We start from the raw sequence: 21,090 nt of genomic DNA on the forward strand, positions 1-21,090 counted from the left end.
TGGAGAATCTGCATGAAAAACCTGCCCAGGGGGACTAGTAATATACCTGCTGACATGGATCCCAGCACTTGTAATACCAGTCTCACAGGAGGAGAAGAATGAGACAACAGCATGTCCTGTACCTGATTTCTCAAGGAGAGAATTCTGCATGTTGGAAGATGAGTTACTGTGTGCAAGGTGTCTAGCTGAGTCCCTATGAATTCCAGGTTTTGTACCAGAATTAGCTTTGATTTTGCCAGGTTTCTAGAAATTCCTAAAAAGTTTGACATGCTCATCATAAAATCTCTGGCTTGAATTAGACTATGCCTGGTTGGGGCAGTAAAGAGCCAAATGTCTAGGTATGGAAACACCTGGAATCCTCAGAGTCTCAAGTGAGCTGCAACCACTGTCATGCACTTGATGAACACCCGGGGGGGGGGGGGGCTGTGGTGAGACCAAAGAGCAGTGGACCCTGAACTGATAGTGACTGGCTCCCAGCCAGAAGTGCAAAAATTCCTGGAGCACCTGTGTAGCTTTATGTGACCACACCTGGAAATCTATGCAGCACATCCAGTCGTCCTTGTGCAGAAGCAATGGAATGGACTATACTGTAACCATTCGGAATGTGGACTTTTCCACATACTGATTTAGTTGCTTAGGATCCAGGTTTGATTGCATGTCCCCAGTTTTCTTTGGCACCAAAAAGAAGTCAAAGTAAGTTCTGAATAATATCTGTTCGGTTGGGACCTTTTGGATGGCTCTTTTTTGAAGCAGCTTCTGGATTTCTAAGGCTGCTGAATCCCTCTGACTGGATGGAATGTCAGGGAGTTTCCTGTTTAATCTTGGAGGAAGGGAAAAGGGAAATGCAGCTGCTTCTGGATATAATGGAAAGAACCAATTTGTTTTGTGTAAAACTTGCCCAGACTTCTGGGTGCAGTGAAAAAAGTCATCTGGCTGCCTCCAGAGAAGAGCAGACAGCCAGCAGTTCAGAAGTGCTGAAAGGGTCTTTCAGGAAAAGAATTCCTAAAGCTCTGGTTCTGCGGACCACCGCTGCCTCTAGGGCGACCCCTGCCATTGAAACCTCCTCTTCTGCCTCTGGAAGAGGAATCACCCTGCAAGTCCTGAAAAGATGACTGATACCTGTAGAACCAAATATTCTTGCCACGTCAATGGTTCCTGGAGGTACACTGAGGGGTAGAAAATTTGACTCCAATGGCAGGACAGGGTCTTTCTCTCCTGCTCGCTGCAGGTAAGCATTTTCTTAACTGATGGTCCGAAAAGGGAGGAAATATCAAAAGGGGCATTAACAAAGGCCGTCTTAAAGGGTTCTGTGAAATTGCAGAGCCTCATCCAGGTATATCACTGTATGGCTATGTCTAAAACTGGCTTTTCAAGAGGCACCTTCCGCTGCATGGGAAATTAACCTCATTGGTGGACAGAGTGGCCAGCTGTGGAGAAACTTTCTTAAGGTCCTCCACTGGCATGGACTCAGTGAGATCATTCGAGAGCTCTTTGATCAAATCTCTCTGCAAATGGTTGAAATGTGCCATAAACTTCAATGGTCTCAGTGCGAAAGTAGCTGAGGCATAGATGCACTCCCAAACCTGTCCATCGCCCTGGACAGTGAAGCCTACTGTGCCAGCTGTTTCTTTGTGGTGGTGAGACAATCACAGCATCCAGAGCAACTCCCTTATTCCAGAATTGGCAATCGGAGGTTGGAGATAGGATTTTATCTGAACATTTTGGAATTGGTTCAACGGTGTCCGGCTCCATCCATGCCATCCTTGAGGGGAGAGACAAGGTCGATAGGTTAATCCACTGGGGGGGGGGGTCAACAAAGATGTAGATAGCCAGCCCCAAAACACAGTCTCCTCAGAAGGATTTTTCGGCAGACCGTCCACCTCTTTGCCTAAGGATTTTCATGATGTCCTCGAAGGAGACAATGGACAGGTAGAGATCAGGGAGATCCTCCCCCTTCCTCAACGTCTGTGTTCTCTGTGAGAGACTCTAATGGGGAGTCTGTTGTGCCTCCTTTTTCACAGCCTCTTTCCAGGAACATCCTCAGTAGGATAGTCCAGGGAGGTATCAGAAGAGGAGGGGAGTCCCTGTGTTGGACATGCATGAGACCTTAGTAGAGGATGGTTCTCTGCCTGAAGAAAAGACCCTTTTTACAACCTGGAATGCTAACCAGAGAAACCCCTCCCACCCCCTTTGCAGCCAAAGCCATCAAGGAGAGGATGTTGGGGCCAGCCCCGGCTCCATGCCATCTGGAGAGAATCAAACCTGAGCTGTCTACAGCATAGCAGCCCAGGGGGAGGGAACAATCCAAACAAATTGGAGCTGAACCCTGCTTCCCGGAGCCGGTGCTGTAGACGTCTCGAATCTGAGCCCTCCTCTGATCAGAAGACAACTGAATGGAGCTGGTCAGGGTGACTGTCAGACCTGAAGTCTGGGACTTCTCAGGATCTGACAGCATGTCTCTCAAGGATCTCGAATCTTTGGGCTCCAAAACTGATGGACCAATCAGAGAAAGAGGAAAAATTTTGTTGGACTGCAGAGCTCAAGGATCTCATGGGAGATGGACTGGAATGACCGCCATCTGAATTTGAGGCCTAAGGAACCTTGGCAGCATACTGTCCATGTTAAGTTTGGAGAAGCTCTAGGAAGACCTAGACAAGGTGGTGGAGGGTGGTCTTGATGGCTTGATGGGTATCTGGAGAATCTTGGGTGGCTGGGTTGAAAACACTGCCTGTAATGTCAGTTCCGGTGTACTCTCTCTAGCTCTCGGATAAGAGGCCTTAGGATCCAAAGCTGGGACAGATGGCATGGGAGAACTGGTACTGGGAGCTGAGACCACTGGATCCAAGGTTTGAAGCACCGAAGTTGGATCTGAAAAAGACAACTTAAAACCCTTCTTTCTTTCGAGGACAGCTCTGAAGAGGAGGAAGGAAACCTGTGGTGTCTCTTCCTTAGCTCTGAGACAGCCTGTTTTGTGGGGGTTTGAGCCCCAGCAGGCAATAAACCTTTAAGAATCAACTTGTTTCTTCAATCTGAGAGAGCTCTCAGATTGAAGGTAATGCACATCATACATGGGGTGCCCAGATGGGCAGCTCCCAAACAGTATATGCACTGTTTGTGGGCATCAGAATTGGGGATCCTATGCCCACAAGAAGTGCACTTTTTGAAGCAAGTAGGTTTGTCTAGTTTCTCAGACATTGTAATCACACACACACACACACACCCGAGAAAACAAACAACTTGGGTCCCTGCCGCCAGCGAAAGGCTAAGACTAGGGAAGAGAGAATTTTTTGGTAAACACACATACAGAAAAAGAACTAAATACTTAACCTACGTGACATGCCTAACATGCACAAAATTTAATTCACTCTAAGAAAAAAGAAACACTGGAAGGAATGGAAATAGAGAAAACTTACTAGAAAGGAAGAAGGAGAAAAATTGGAACAGTACACACACTACTTAACTTACCTACCTAACACATGCACACACTCAAATGAAAAAAAACAATCCAGACTAAAAAACTAACACAAAGTGAAAAAGGAGGAGCAAAACTTACACTATGGAATGGAAAGAGAAGCAAAAAAAAAAAAAAAAAAAAAAGTTTCACTAAAGAGAATCAAGAATCGTAGAGAAGCTTGATCTTCCTCTGACTGGAATGGCGGCAAATGAGATGTGAGAGCTTAAGGATGCTCTAGGAGATTATGGAAAAAGGGAGGAACTTGAGGTTTGGATCTAAAGTTTGCTGGAAAGTGGCTGTATTGGATCCAATGGTCGGATCCTAGACCTAGTAGTGAGGACAAATGAAAAAACAACATCAGATCAGACTGTTAATGCAGTGATGACAGTTTCAATGATACACAATTAGATATCACTGCATAGTGTCCATTTTAAATTCACACACTTTGCTGAACTGAAATATTCCCAGCTTTATGCCTTTTTGTTTGACGTACTCCCTCCTTCTTTTGGCTTTTCCCATTAGGGGTATGGAAAAATCTTCCTACTGAACATATCTATTTTTGAAACTTGTGAAAAGAACAATTCACCAGTTTTTTTTTTAGTGACCCATAATTCTCATTTTCAACTTCTGCAGTTTGTTCTAACCACTCTAATCCCTTAGGGTCACACTCATGAACAGGCCACACTATCTCCTGCAAATATGTGATGGTCCTAAATCCACTAGTAAAAAATACATGAAATACTGCTGTGCAAAAAATTATCTGCAACTCAATCAGCTGGCATTATTGTCACAGGAACCACAAACCGAGCCCTTTGTCAATAACTAAAAGTATGACAGTCGTTATCAATGTATACTCATTTATCACCAATTTTACACACTTCCCGGGACAAAAAACAAAGACAAAACTTATTCCTTTACTTCCCAAATTTTGAGTCCCACAACTGTGTATGTTGTTTCAGTGCTTCTCACCTATCACTATGTGATCAGACGGATGAGCTCTTGGGTCTTCTTGAAAACTGTAAAGAACTAGGAATAAAATCCTGACCCTGTCTGGTCTGCGGGGGCCTAAGGGGATCGCTCTTTGATGTGAAGAGAAGCTCTATTTCCTTGTGCAGCTTTTGCCCTGTTGGGTGGAATGTCTGGCAGAGGACTGCAGGTCTAAGAAGGGTATCCAAAAATAGCATGCAACAGCCTCAAAATATTATTCCTCTTCCATTTGTCTGGAGTGATGGCCTGCCATGAGCCTGGGTAGAGGGAAAGATGACTTCAGAAAGTCTCCACAGTGGAGCAGTTGCGCAGACTTTGAGGGATTCTAGGGTCTCCTGTAAGAAAAGGACCCATAATATCCCTGATTCTACAGAACTCCTCAGCCTCTAAGGACTGCGTATATTGAAAGGCCACTTCTGTCGCAAGAGCCCTGTCAGAAGCTGAGCTGAACTGACATTTAGACTTGGAACCACAGGAATGATGTCCTTTTGCTCCCACTGCAAGAGCTTTGTGGAATCTCAAGCTTCACTGCAATTGCAGACACAGTCTTACCATCTTCCTCACTCTTCTGTATTTTTTCTTTCAAAGATGGGCCAAACAAGGACGACCCATTGAATGAGGCATTTGTGAAGGATGCTTTAAAGGGGTTCACAAAACCAGATAGGTGCAGCAAAGCATGCTGCCTCACGGCTATGACAGTCGTGGCTGCCCTATCTGCTGCTCCTGCTGCATTATGCATTAGGCACATGAAACAGTAATAATGGACATAGTAGTCAGTAGTTTCAAGCGGTTTCATGGACTTGGTCATCAGATGGGCTTTCAGAGTAGAAAGAGCCTGCTGGGACAAATTTATGTTTGTGGCACAGCTCAGTGCACTAACAGCTAAAGTGCTCGAAGCATATGCCCACTTCCTGAGTCCACCCAATGCTCTGAATTCTTTATTTGGGTTAATGGACAGAGTTAGTCTTTAAAAAGCTCTCTTTTGGTGACTGCGGTCACAATGATGCAGTCTACCTCAGGGGATTTTCAATGGTGTTTTTCCTCTGAAGGGTGAAGGATTTTTCCAGTTTACATGGGACTGTCTCACATGTGTTGTGCTCTTGCTAAGAACTTCTACACACTAAATTAATTAGCTTATTGGCTGTTGCGACCATCCAGAACATAGATGGTGTCATCCCATAGGCTTTAAACAATACTTCTTCATCCTGAAAGGGGGTGGGATTGATCAATGGACAAAGTTACCCATTGGTGCATCCATTCTAAAATTTCACCAAATGAGTTGTCTTATGGAGGGGAGTGTGGGGATCTAAGAATGTGATTTTCTCCAAAAGTATACAAGTCTTGCATTCTGGGATACTTAAAGTTGTCCTTAAAAGGGTTTGTTGTGTTTGGGTTTACACTATTTGCACAGGCTGAAGGAGAATATTAGGTTCTACATTAATTTTTACATTCTCATGGATCTTCTACTGATGGAGGCAATCATCCAAATAAGAAAAGATGCCTACATTTTGGTCCTCTGGTAAGTTACCGCTAGCACAAGGCATCTGACCTTTCTACTGTATCCAGAATATTTCCCAAAGTGTAATGAGGTAATTGGAAATGGTGGTTAATCACCTTGACTCTTAAATTTTGGTGCCCTTTTGTAGACGGCATAATAGATGCAAGGATGCTTGAGATCAAAAATCACTTGCAATGCCCTATGTATGAAGAGGGGAATTGCAGGGTAAGCATTCCTAAACTTGGTATTTCTAAAAATATATTCCACCTTGACAAGTTAAGTATGAGCCTTTAAGGCCCATTTTGTTTGGCATGAAGTAAAAACTGGACTCTTCTGCCTTGAGATCTAACTCAATGACTTCTTCCTCATTAACGACTAGCTTTATGGCTCCTCAGCGCACACGCACACACACACACACGCACAACAAAAAATAAAAAGCAAAAAATGACACAGGCACACTGCAGTTTTATCTGAAATAAATATGAGAGTTCTCGTGATAGGGAGGAATCAACTCCATCTGATGTCTGCAGAAGTCTGGCAATTCATCTAATTGAGTGGATATCCACCCTGCACTTGACTCCCATGTCATGAATTCTACTGAGACAGTGATACAGATGAAGAAAATAGAGAACACTAAAACTGATACAGCCTTGAAATTAGGAGTGTCTTGTAGATTGTGTAGGCTGCTGTCAAGGATGTACTCAAAGACGAGTTCAGTCAAGCAGCCACTGGAAGGGAGAGGGAGGGGGATTTTAGGGTTAGGGAGCAGGAGGGGAATTTTAGGGATAGGAAGTGGAAGGGAAGTTTTAGAGAATTTAGGTTTGAGGAGGTGGTGATGGAGTTTTAGGTTTATGGGGGTGATTGGGGACTTTAGTGTTGGGTGGCATGGAGTTTTAGGGTAAGGAAGCAACGACTCAAGTTGGGAACTGGGTAGGAGTTTTAGGGTAAAGAAATGAGGACTCAGGTTGGGAACTGGGTGGTAGTTTCAAAGTTAGAGTTTAGGTTCTGGTAGAGTTGTACAGTTTTACAGGCTCAGGTGTTGGGAGGGCTAAGTAGAAAAACACTGGGCTGGTGGGAGTTCAAGCATTTGTTTTTTCAAGTCAGTGGCAGTGAGCAGGCATGCCATGAGCTACTAGCATATCAGCACCTCTAGCAGAACCAAGAAAATATAATATTCACTAGCTCCAATGGAGAAGAGAGTCAACATTGAATATACCCAGGTTCACTGTTAAATTAAAGTCCTCTCTCTTGATAATACAACCACTGAAGTCACTTCTCATAGCAAATTATGGGGATGATAGTGGATGATGATCTTAAATTTGATATGCATATACAAAACTGTACAAGAAAAACTCATAAAAAATTAGGGATGCTTTACAGAGTGAAAAACTACCTCACCAATGCAACTAAAGCTACAGATGCCACTGTTTACCTCCTGCCCATACTTCCTTATTGTGCTCCCATCCTGCCCATACTTCCTTATTGTGCTCCCATCTTTACTAACTTTCAGTCATCACAAAAATCAAAACTTGAACAACGCTACAACAAATTTGCTAAATTTGCAGCAAATACCACGTTCAAAACCCATCAAAAGCCTAAAGTGCTTAGAACTACCTCCTCAACTTACACATTCACAGCTTGTTACCACCTATCTAGAATCCATCTGCTTGTCCAACACTACATAAAATTCTACAAATCTATGTTCCTAATCAGTCACTACTATCCAATGACCAAAAACTCCTGTATGTTGGCAAACCTATGAAATCTGCTGGGTATTGTCTGTGCTAGTGCCATGTTGCCAAGTCCTGGAACTCCTTATCTCAATACATCAGGTCAAGGTCAATATCCTCCTCCCCATCCTTCAAAACCATTCTGAAAGACTTCCTTGCCAAAAGCTGTGTCTGTTCTTGCTCAACACCAGGACAAACAGTAGCCCTAAATGTGGACAAACACCTATTCTCATACCTCACATTTCCACACTCTCCCATATTCATTCACTTCCTTAATTTTATCCATTTCTCTCTCCTGGTTTTCCCTCTAAATATACCATAAGCTTGCTCTTCTCTTACTTCATATTACAATTTCTGTTTGTATTATATTAACTTACCTTTACTTTCTCTATAAACTGGCTAAACTTTCTCTACTAAGCTATCATATAACTTGTATCTATTCATAAACAATGTTTTCATAATAAGTCTAATTTGGTATAATCATTTAAACTGTATTTGTTTTTTTTTTGCATTACTTTTAAAGACTGCAAAATTATTATTCTTAAAATGTTTTGTAATACTTTGGAGCTTAACCGATCAAACTTTCCAGGTAATCAAATATTAATAAATAAATTAATTAAACAGGACCATTTAGTTACTTAGACTAAAATGATACAGTAGCATCCTAATACATCCAACTATTACCTGTTTGTTTGTGTCTTTCGGCTTTTCCCGGTTAGGGGTCGCCACAGCGGAACTCCTGTCCTGTATTACTGACTATTATAACAGTGAGCGTTAATACTCAACTTAAACTGTTACCTTATATTCTAGCCTTTTGATTACTTTTAATATTGAAACACCAGTACCAGATGCAATGGGTGTGCAAAGATAATACTAGGAATAGCCCACTACTTGTGGTATACAGTTGTAATCTTTTGGATTGTGTTTCAGTAAAATTTGAGATTTCACTGTTCTGTAAATAGGGGGAAGTTTCAAGATTACCCAATGTTTTTACTTAACATGTTGGTAATAAATTACTGTAAATGTCTCACCTGCATGCTTTAGGACTGCCCTGTCTGAAATTCTAAGTTAGCCTCTGAGTGTTGCACTTGGTTTTACTAAGACAAGTAAGTTTCCCACAGAATTACAATTCAGAAGAAAGCAGCAGTCTACTGAAGCAAAGGTAAACTAGTAGTGTGCAGGATGTCTCAGTACTAGGAGTGGCTCTGACACTGATTCACATGTGAAAACAAAATGAAACAGTTCTGCAAACCAGAAACAATCATTACTGTGGATAAAGGATGTGTCCATGTGCAATAATCCAGAATGTGTGCTGCTCAGCATAGTCCACACTGTCAGTTTAAATACTTCAGTCCTTCAGATCTGTACTACTGCACAAACTAAGTTGTTGAAATCTGCTTCAAGTCTTAAGTAGCTTAGCAGCAGCTGCACCTTATAACTGCTACTATGCTAACACAAAGAGAATGAGAAATGTGTTCCACAGTTTCATTTTATGTACGTTTATGAGAATGTTAGTTATGTGGTTGAGTGGGTATGTGATTAACATGCAGGCAAAAAGGTATTTCAATACACTATGTCTTTGAATATTTATCTACAATTACAATGAACACAAAATACTCATCTTCAGCCAGTTACTGAGATCATTCAGTCTCATCTACAAGTTGTCACTGCATCCTAAATTTAAAATGAGTTCCCTGTTGCTCAGCCTGTTTCTGTGTGGTGTTCACTTAATATCCTAAATTCAACATTTAGTTAGTTTCTTTTTACCCTCACAGTACTGACAACCAACACTTGTAATTTCACATAGATCTTGCTGGCTTTATTAAGGAAGTGGCACATAACACTACTCTCCCTCAAGGAGGAATAGAAGTAAAAGTTCTACTTACCCTTTGACACTACATGAAGTTTCTGCTATTCTAACATGTGTCGGAGGTAGGATACCATATGAGGTAAATGGGGGCTGGAATTCCTGGGGAGATGTTGGACACTGAAGTGCAGTTTGCTGTTGCTGCTGAGGTACAAAAGCTTGCCGATACTGCTGCACCTGTGAGAGAGGTTACAAAAGATGACCACTGCAAGTCCAGAGACAAGAGCAATTCATAACCAAATCTACAAATCATACAAATGTTAAGACAGTTATTCTGATGACGTACTGGCAATGAGCTATATCAATATGACAAGGAAGGAGGGAGGGAGGGAGAATCAAGTGGAATGCACTGTACAATACTGTGGTGAACACATTCATTTTGAAGGCCACAGCCAGACTCAAGGGCTGTACCAGTTCCATCTCTGCTTCCTTCTTAAAGTACAACCTGCTTGATGTTAACGGCCCCCCCCCCAGCAGTTCCAACTTTCAGTAGCTCTAGTACTATTCATTGTGTATACCAAGCCTCATATAAGGTCAACAGATGGTCAGATGTTTGACATGTTGTTGACTGAGAAAAAGAAAGCAAATATCCGAAAATGGAAGTCAGATTCCCTGGCCATTCTAGTGCATTAACTGGTAAGATCATTCAGATTATAAAGCAAGTGAACTTCCAAGGTCTTCATCCAAGACACTAATCATCTTCCATTAGATTAACTTCAACAATTATAGCACTGCATTTTATGTTTTAACCCTTTTTTTTAAATCGGCTTCAAGGTTTGCCTGCTTAAACTAACAGATGAGGTTTTTCAGTTCTACTTTAGGCCCTATGCCAGTGGTCATCTTCCTTTATTGACAGTCTCTCACAGTGGACTTCCAATTGTCCTCACTTTCCAAGGTTTCCTCATTTTAATGAAATTTTACACAAGTGATGACAGCTGGGTGCCTATGCAGATTTCTCCCCCTAGAATATTCGAATTTCCAGACACGCAGTGCTAATATATGTTTTGTTTTATATTTATGTGCATGAGTGTGTATTTTTGAATGTCGGTCAGTTTTCTTATTTTGTGCTTCAGCATTCTGAGTCTCTGTGTGTTCATTCTGAGCCTCTGTGCGTTTTTTCAATGTTTGAAATTTCAGCAGTGGCTGCATTTACTTGTCCCAGTATCCATCACTAACAATGTTATACCAGCTCTATCATTATAAAGCTGTGGTGTCCCCGGCACACTGATTTTACTGCCACAACCTTGAAACCTTTTGTACTGTACTTGGGTCCCTGTTTTACATGGGATTTATTTCAGCAGATTACACAACTATAATATACTGATGGCATCGTTGAAGAGCTTCACTAGCACACAAATTTTATACATTTGTTTTCTGCTGCAATATTTATACAACTTCAATCAACTTTTTTTTTTTTTTTTTTCTTTCAATGGGTGTGGTCATGGCTTCAGCAGTGTGAGGAATGACTATATTCTTTTACTGCTGTTATTTCCATTTGGCTGCTACTAGGATTTCATCTTTTAACTGGTTTCCTTGTTAAGTGACTGCAACACTGTTACAATGCGTCCAGCGTTAACAGAGGCAGTCCTATTTTCAGAAGCTCTACAAACTGTTATTACAGCCTACTAACTTTTTTCATAGAATTTCTTCTGGAGTTTTTGTAAAAAAAAAAATACAAAGAGCTCATGCTGAAGAGCGATGCTTGAGTACGAATACTAGATGATCTGAATTTTCTGTGGATTGCTCATCACTTACAAATGCAACAATTAATCAAAACTCTTTGGATAGTTGTTTATACATTTGAAGTGCAACTTTGTGCATAAAGATGTGGACTGGAAATTTTGAAAAAGTACAGTTGTGTACACTTACCATAAATGCAGATGTTCGAGTGTATTCACTGTTGCAGTCATTACATTTGGGTAATCTGCTGGCAGGTTGCCCTCAGTTGGCCTGAATAACAAAGTCTTGGGTCCTGCGTCGGTTGCTGTCTTCTCTTCCATGACGTCAGGTCATCAGGGGGGTATAAAACACGCAGCCAACACCATTTTATTCAGTTTTTCTTGCCCCAGATGTCAGGTGCCCCCCCAAATGGGGAGCAAAAAAAAAAAAAAAAAAAAAATATATATATATATATATATATATATATATATATATATATAAATGCACTTTTAGCAAAACAAACTTTACCTTCATCTAAAAGCAAATACACCACAAAGGCTTTAGAATATAGTGAATGAAAGAGAAGTTGTAGAAAAGGGGGATAGTGGGTGGGTAACCCTGACTGCAACAGTGAATACACTCGAACATCTACATTTATGGTAAGTGTACACAACTGTACTATGTTCTTCGTGTTTCACTGTTGCAGTCATTACATTTGGGTAGAATCCCAAAGCTATGAATGGGAGGATGGAACTAAACAGCATTAGGAGCGGCTATAAGGCCCTGCAGAACTGCAGTGGCAAAGCCTGCCCTGGATTTAGAGAAGAGAGGCAAATGATAATGCTTTGTGAAGGTATGAACAGAGCTCCAAGTAGCAGCTTCTAGAAGGTCTTTGGTTGGAACTTCTCTGAGAAAGGCTGCTGAGTTAGAGGCAGCTCTGGTGGAATGTGGCCTGATTCCCTTGGGTACAGGTTTACCATGATGCAAGTAGCAGAAACTAATGTAGTGGCTTATCCACTTAGAAATGGTCTGCTTTGATATAGCCTTCCCCTCTAATCCTGAAGCAAATGCCACTAGTAGTTATTCAGACTTTCTTAGAGATTTGGTCCTGTTTAAGTAGAATCATAGTTGTCTGTGTATGTCCAATGAATGCAGAATCCGCTCCCTCTTGTTTTGCGGATTTGGGTAAAATGTTGGCAGGTGAATAGTTTGGTTAAGAGCCACACTGGATACTACTTTAGGCATAAAGGAAGGATTGGTTCTGAGGAACACCCTCTCCAGGTAAAATGTAATAAAAGGCTCCACAGCTATGAAAGCCTGAAGTTCTGAAGCCCTTCTTGCTGAAGTAATTGCCAAAAGGAAAGCTGTTTTCCAAGATAAAAAATTTATATCCACAGTAGCTGCTGGTTCAAAAGGAGGCAGGGTGAGGTTTTCCAGCACAAAATTGAGGTCCCATGCAGGAGTTGGTGATCTTCTGGGAGGCCTTAAATTTTTGCCCCCTCTAAGATACTGTTTTAGCAGAGGATGAGAAAAGATGGGAGGCTCAGTGTTGTAATGAGCTGAGATGGCAGAGGCATGGATTTTTATTGAAGAAAAAGATAGGCCCTCGTCAAGCATCTCAGTCACGTATTGTAAAATCTGAGGAATATTTGGTTTTGCTGTGTCTGTTCTTTGTGCTTGGTTCCAAGCACAGAATCTCTTCCATTTATCAGCATAAGATTTTCTAGTACTAGGCCTTCTGGCTTCCAAAATGACATCCATCACAGATTTACTGAGAGGTGGTGTTTGAATAATTAAATGATCAGCCATGCTGCAAGGTTCAGAGTTTGGAGCGGAGTGTGAAGAATTTGACTGTTCTGCTGTGACAGAAGATGAGGTATTTGAGGCAAGTACCAAGGAGGGAGTTGAGATATATTCCTTAGAACTGGGTACCAGTGCTGGTGAAGCCAGTCCGGAGCAATTAGGATCATTTTTGTTTTTTCCTGTCTGACCTTTAGTAAGACCTTGGAGAGAGGAGGCAGAGGGGGAAAGGCTTAGACTGATAGGCTTTTCCAACTGAAGGATAGGGCATCCACTTTCCATGCTTGTCTGTAATAAGTCCTTGTGCAGAATTTGTCCAGTTGATAATTTTGGGGAGAGGCAAAAAGATCTATGTCTGGGCTCCCCCATTTCTGTATTACCATGCTGAAGATTTGTGGATCCAGTTTCCACTCGTGCGGGTCCAAAAGATTTCTGCTTAGGTCGAGTATTTTGTTTTCCTGGCAGGAATTGAGCTTGAAGATGTACTTAGTAAGTCAAGGCTGTGTTCCACAATGCAATAACTAGTCTGCAAAGGGGTTAGGAATGTGTACCCCCCTGCTTGTTTATGTACCACATAACCGTGGTGTTGTCTGTCTTTATCAGTAGTTGTCTTGGATGAAGTAAGTCCTTGAAGGCTGTCAGAGTGTTTTGAACAGCTAGCATCTCTTTCTGGTTGATATGCAGATGCATTTGTTTTGGGCTCCATATGCCCTCAATGCATCTCCCCGCCAGGTGGGCCCCCCAAGCATAGTCTGATGCGTCTGTAGTTAGGGTTTGGGTGGCAGGGGGTAGAGTGAATGATAGTCTCTTGTTTTGGTGACATGTCTCTGCCCACCAAAGAAACTCCTGTTGTAGGCAGGGAATGAGAAGAATCATCGTTTCCAGACTGTGACAGTGTTGACTCCATAAACTTTTCAGGTACCATTGATGTTTCTTCATATGCGGTCTTGCATATGGAATTAGTAGAATGCAGGATGCCATGAACCCCAAAGCCTGCAGAATTTGTCTTCCAGATAACTGGGCTTTTGTTGCCATCTGTTTGAAGTATATGGTCAGTTGCCTTTGTTTGTCTGACGTAAGGTAAGCCATTTGGGCAGTTGTATTCAAGCTTGAACCCAGGAATGTAATTTTCTGAGGGTACCAGTTGTGATTTCTTTTTGTTTATTGTGCACCCTAGGCATGTTAGAAGCCTTTTTACAAAACGCCAGATGTTGAAAAAGAATGCCCTTGTTCTCTGCTTGAATGAGACAGTCGTCCAAGTAAGGATAAATTTGTATGCTTCTTTGTCTGCAAAATGCAATTACTGGTGCCAAGCACTTTGTAAAGACCCTAGGCGCAGCAGATAAGCCAAAGGGCAGTGTAGAGAATTGGCAATGCATAAAACCTACCTTGAAACGGAGGTATCTTCTGCACGACTCCCCTTATTGGGATATGCAGGTATGCCTCTTTCAAGTCTAGAGTCACTAACCAAGTGTTCCTTCCCAGCATAGGCAGTAGCTGTTGTAAAGTCAGCATCTTGAATTTTGGAATGTCCAGGAATGTGTTCAAAATCGATAAGTCTAGTATTGGACACCAGGCATTGTCTTTTCTGGGTACCAGGAAAAGTCTAGAGTAAAAACCTTGTCCTTTTTCCTGTTCTGGTACTGGTTGAATAGCCCCCATATCCATGAGGGACGCCACTTGTTTCTGAGCCTCTGCCCATTGATTTTGTGGCAGATCTGGCCAACCGTTTGGAAGTGGTAAAGTATGGAAATGAAATCTGTACCCCTGGGATACTATGTTTAATACCCACTTGTCCTGGGTAATTAACTGCCAATTTTGAGCATGAAGTGCTAACTTTCCCCCTAAGGGGGCTGCCAAAAGATAAGTGCTTGGTGATGATAGAGGGAAGTCATTGAGACTGCTTACTGTAGGGTTGTGCTTTGTTTCCTCCAGATTTGGAGGTGGAGGCACCCCATTGCTTTGACCTGTAAGAATCCTGTGATTGGTATCTAGAGCCTTTTGAGCACCTGGATTTGCCTTGACAGGCTCTGCTGGACACAGGAAAGGACCAATTTTTAGTAGGCCAATGCCTACTGAATCTGGGTGGCTGCACTTGTAAGAAATCTTTTATAGTTTGCATAGATTTAGCCTTGTCTTCCATTTTCTTTAAAACCTCTTCTGCCTTAATACCAAACAGAGTATCATGCTGTAAAGGAGCATCCAACAATTTAGCTTCAACATGATCAGGCAGGTTTTGCTCTTTGAGCCAGGAATGCCTTCTAATCACAGATCCAGTAACTGTGGCCCTGCAGGAGGCCTCCAAAGAATCAAAACCACATTGCAAAGTATGCTTTCCAACCTGTTCTGCTGCATGCAATAATTCCTGTAATTCCTTATTTTCCACACAATCAGAAATCAACATGATTTTCTGTTTCAATAAGCTCATAACATGCTGTTGATATTTTAGCATATGAAACTGGCAGTTTAAGGCCCTAATTTCCAAGGCTGAAGATGTATAAACCTTCTTTCCCCATCTATCAAGCGCTCTGGAGTCTCTATCAGAGGGGGTAGGATTTTTGGCTGAAGAGGCCTTTGCACCTTTGGGACCCTGTGAGATTGTTTCAGGATCAGCAGCAGGATTTTTGAATAGACATTTGTGGGAGTCAGGGATCCTGTAATATTTGTCTGGCTTACTAGGAGCCGGAGGTAGGGAATCGGGAGCCATGCTTGATTCCGAAAACACATCATCAACAATGTCTAATACAGGAGGAATAGCCAAAGGCCTATGCTGAGGAAGAAGTAGGAAATACCTAAGCCTCTTTTTAGATTCAGAGAAACCCTGACTCTCCCAATGAAAATGTTCCCTTAAAGCATGCAAGGTTTCTCCAAAAGAATAATCCTCAGGAGGAGATGCAGATGGGATAGATTCTTCTGCATTTGAATCCTCATAGGGTGGTTGAGAAAATTCCTGATCAGAAGAGGAATCAGAAGAAATAGAAACCTGATCTGAAGATTCATAATCAGTGTCTTGCCTAGGCCTCTTAGCAGGGGGGGGTTGGGAACCCCTGATCAAGGTAATTAAGTCCTCAGCCATTTTGATCATCTGTTTTTTAGGCATAGTGGCCTGGGCACGTGGCTCATGTGTCAGTTTTTTAGACTTAGAAGATGCTTTTGATCTTGTTTTTGAAGCTGGCGTCGGTTTTATATAAAAATGTTGAGGCCTGAAAACACCCTCAGAAGCCGGTGCCTGCTCAGCGGCTCTGGACCCATCCAAGGGAGAGACATCCACGGGTTCAATACACTGAGAATCTCGAGGCATACCAGACTCCGCATGCGTCTTGGTAGAGGCCTGCAACTCAAAAGTAGTGGGTATCAGGGGCTGCGAAAGCGCCTCACTGAGTATCGGTGATTGGCTTAGGCGAAGCTTCGTCGTCGGTTTTAGACCTCGATGGTCTGTATCTGTCTTTTTCTTTGCGTTTTTTTGTTAAGTCCGGTAGTCGGATTGCTAACCGATGACATTTCAGGGTAATTAAATCTGGATCCAAAATATTTTGAAGCAAAAATATACCGACGCTTAATAGTGCACTGGTTAAATCTAGCACAAAACCGACAGCAAGGCACGTTATGATCTGGGCCTAGGCAAAGAATACAGTACAAATGAAAATCCTTATGAGGTATTTGCTTCCCACATGTAATGCAATTATTAACTTTTACTGACATCGGTAAGGAGCAAGAAAAAGTTTCCCCAACGGGGTACTTAGCTTTAGTTGAAGACTTCGGTTCTGAAACTCGAATGCGGAAATTTCAGGAGTCGGCCAACCGGCACTTGCGAACTGCTTCTGCTTCGGGCACAGCGTGGCAAGAAAGACTGAACAAAATGGCGTCGGATGCATGTTTTATACCCCCTGATGACCTAACGTCATGGAAGAGGAAACAGCAACCGACGCAGGACCCAAGACTTTGTTATTCAGGCCGACTGAGGGCATCCAGCCAGCAGATTACCCAAATGTAATGACTGCAACAGTGAAACACGAAGAACATCTGGATCTGATTTGTTTATGCTTGTTTTATAATTTCCTGACAGACTAACATTATTTTGTGTTTATTCATGCATATTTAAATAATTATGTTTGGAATTTGCAGATATTAAGCATTACAGTTATGAATATGAACTTGTTTAGTATTTACTATATCATTATTTCTCTGAATATTTACTCACAGCACACATTGAATAATTCTATAAAGTATATAGCATATTGTATTTTACACATCAGTAGTTTCTACTTGTTGTACTTCATTTATACTTTATGCGTAAACCTAAAGTCAAACATGAAGCGGAAGATAAATATCTTAATACAAGGTCAGTTGCGATTACAAATTAACCCGAAAGGAAGGGGCACACAAATGTTTCAGAACAGTCTCCAATCTTGATACTGTGATGTATGTTTACATACACACAAACACACACACATACATCACAGACATTACGTAGCCACCACTCAGAGATGCACTGCACGATTTTAAGAGCAATTTATTTAAAGTGACTATGCACTGCATGTTACAGTGCCATCATATCATTCACAGGCTAACTATCCCCGATTTTCAGGGACATTTTTAGCAACAACTGAAACTTTTCCTACACCATATCTAAAATCTATTTTTTTTTTTTTTTTTTTTTTTGTAGAAAAGCTTAGGAATTGTAGTAAACTAATACAAACTATTACACAGTGACTGGCCATTAATATTCAAAAACGAGCACGCTGACTGGCCAGCCCAACCAGCATGCCCATTGTAAATCTGAGAATATACTAACTTTTCTCTGATCTCTGTTGCTTTTTTTTAAGATATCTCTCTATGTTATACGAGTTGAAGAACTCGTATAACATAGCAAGGTATCTTAAAAAAAGCAAGAGAGAGCTTCCTTTCAATGGACAAAGTAAGATCTCTGTTGCTTTTTTTTTTTAAGCTATCTCGCTATGTTATACGAATTGAAGAACTTGTATAACATAGCGAGATACCTTAAAAAAAGCAACGGAGATCTTCCTTCCTCCATTGCTACCTCTGCACAGCACTGATGTACTGCATAAGCATGGCAATACAAGTCCCTTATGCATGCGCAGTACATGAGAAACGCCCCAGGATACCGGAAATCTGCGGAAGGGCAGCATGGAGGCATTATACAATGACATTTTAGAAAAGTATGTATGTTTTTCTTAAATAATGTTATTGTATAATAGCAATAACCCACGGCTGGGTGTGGGCAATGCTGGATTTACCCACGGTTGGCTTTGTTTGGTCACTTGGGCTTCACTCTCGTGACTAAACCACACCATCCATGGGTAAATCCAGCATCACCCACACCCAGCTGTGGGTTATTGCTTAAACAAATAACAGTTGTTATATCACATATCTTTTTTTACTGCAGAAAAAGGAACTAATTGTTTACGTTTGTTAAAATTGCTGAAATGTCTATTACTGGAACTTTAGGCATACTGTTATATGTAATTATCTTTGTATTCCTCTATGTTTGTTTAACTGCTGAAATATCTGTAAATTGAGCTCTATGTATTTTAGTATAAGCTGCTATTATCTCTGTATCTGGAGCTTTTCTCTGTGGGCCTCCACTGAAAAGGGACGCGTGTCCAGTCGGACTTTCCTGGTAAACAAATGTAAAATAAATAAATAAATGATTCATCTACACTTTTTATCAATTTTAACTCAAAGTCAGTAGTAACTGTATTATAAGTGTCCAATTTTGGAATTAGGAGGTCTCCAGCTGTAGAACAGGTAAAAAGCTAATATTTCAGTTCCTCTCCCACTTGACAGGCCTATATTTCTGGTACTGAGTCTCGGTCTCTAAAGGCCTCTGCCTGAGAAGCCAATGTTTATTTCTAACCCCCTCTTTTATAAGAAGGGGGGGGCCTCCGCTCAGATTAAGTATGGATACTCTTCCTGATTCTACCAAAACTGGGAATCTACACCTCACAACAGTGAAAAGAGAGCACAGTAACAACCCCAGTTCAAATACTTGGCCAGCGAAATACTACTTCAGTTGGTCCGCAAAATCCTTTGTGGAAAGCTATTCTGTAATTTGTGCAATATGTGGCATTACATCCCAGCTGGGAGCAAGTATAACACTCTGGTCATCTAATGACAGACATGCACCATTCGCCATGGCAAGAATACTCCATTCTAGGCTCATCAGTTATGTTGACAGCCCTAAGACACCTCCTCCACCTAGCACAAATTCTGATTTAGCGAACAGCTTTTTCCAAGCTTAACATTGTCTGTGGTGTTTTATAATTTCATTCTTGTCATTCTCTCTCATGCTTGAGCTCTAAATTGCCTGATCAATCTGACTAAATCTGTTTAATGCATTTTGTATTTCTTCATGTGCTTCAGTAAAGTATCCTGTATGTTAGTTCTTTGGAGACTGTACCTGCAGCCTTACCCGAAAGGCAAGACCTTGATCTCAAATTGTTATCAGATGCACAAAGTAATCAACCATGTTTTTATTTAGTGCTGTGTGTTCTTTTCTTCTCGCCTTTCCTTTCTGATTAGTCAATTTGTCTTTTCTTTCCTGCTGAACTGGGCAGAATGGCCACCATTCCAGTTATCGGTTTCACACTTAGGGGCAGCTTGTTTAGCTGGGTGTTCCATGACCTCAGGCGGTTTGAAAAATCTTGCTTTGATCCAAGTATTCCAAGAGTTTGCATCTGAGTTACTATCTACAAAGAACCAAACAAAATCTGCCCTGATGTAATCTAATAGAAAAAAGCAATGCCAAAAACTGATGTCACACACACACATAAACACACACAAGGATTTAAACATAAGTGCTTCCATCCCAAAAGTGAGGACTCAGATAAACGAAAAAAAGTGCAGCCTTTTAAAATAAACATTACAAGATCACATGTTACAACACAACCAATCAAAAAGTATTCCAATAAAAACTAGTAATCAATATAATTAAAATACATACTGCAGCACAATACACTCAATCGATAAAAATACTCATTATAAATTCACAAATACCAAACAGTCATAACAATACACTAAAAAACTTGATTTAAAATAAAATCAAACGCCCATGGATCTCAGTTGTAAAATTCCACTGAATGAGGTCTTATCATTAAGCCCAGGGGGTGATGTCACATTTAAATTAGTTTGCCAATAAAATTCCTTAACTTAAAAAAAAAAACGCACCCCCAATACCCACCCCTCACGGGTTTAGGGATTTTCTCCAATACCCAGAATATATTTTTTTAAAAATCTTTACAGAGCATAGAATGCTTGGATAATGCATCACTACCATCCTTAGTTTTTTAAAGCATAGTTGCGCTTGTAAAGTCTAGTCCTTAGCTGTCTCTCAGTCTTGCCAACATGAAAATTACAGCAGGAAATACATAGGGCAACATATACTACTACTACTGTTGTCCTGCAATTAGATGCATTTTATATATTTATTTTATATTTGTTTTCCGGGAATGTCCAGCTGGGTCAAAGGCCAATTTTCAGCACAGGCCAGGGAGAAAAGCTCCATAAAGAAGGTTACATATGAATTTTTTTTTACAATTTTTATAATAACTATATTTAGAAAGAAGTACTTCTAAAAGAAGACACTGTATACAATTCAGTATATGTGATTACGTTAATGGTTCTGAATAAAATATTCTATGTATCTATAGTATAGTATCTACATAGGTGTGAAAATGTATAGAGTTAGGTAGGTATACAATAAGAGAGAGAGTCATAGTGTGAAGGTGTATGAGTTAGAGAGACATTGCTTTGGCCAGGTTTAGTACTTAAAATTATTTTTAATGATCCCTGGATATGTTTTAACTATGACATTGCAACTGTTGTAAATGTAACGACATTGACAGCATGTTCCACATTTCGCCATACCATATTGTTGGTGTTGCTTAGGTGGCCTTTCAACAATATTTTTAATGTTCTTTCCTCTTTTATAAACACACATTGGGGTGCCCAACTCACCAAATGCACCCTCACAAAATCTTTAACTAATTTCCAATTCGTAATAATGAGTCTTTTTACCTGTTCACTCTTGTTGGTAAAAGACAGGACCATAGATTTCTCAAGTCCACTGTCATTA

General features: G+C 41.0%; 1 protein-coding gene across 1 annotated transcript in view; it reads right to left on the reverse strand.

Moving 5' to 3' along the window:
- Positions 1 to 21,090, reverse strand: part of BMP2K (BMP2 inducible kinase) — a gene marked incomplete in the record, with an annotated part of 1,991,334 nt that overhangs the window by 577,738 nt on the left and 1,392,506 nt on the right. The window contains 1 exon segment of the mRNA XM_044061221.1: positions 9,556 to 9,713. Coding sequence (XP_043917156.1) covers positions 9,556 to 9,713 — 158 coding nt within the window.

This window comes from Protopterus annectens, chromosome 2.part0, assembly GCF_019279795.1.
Source record: "Protopterus annectens isolate FY-2018-M chromosome 2.part0, PAN1.0, whole genome shotgun sequence".
NCBI classification, from domain to species: domain Eukaryota; kingdom Metazoa; phylum Chordata; order Ceratodontiformes; family Protopteridae; genus Protopterus; species Protopterus annectens.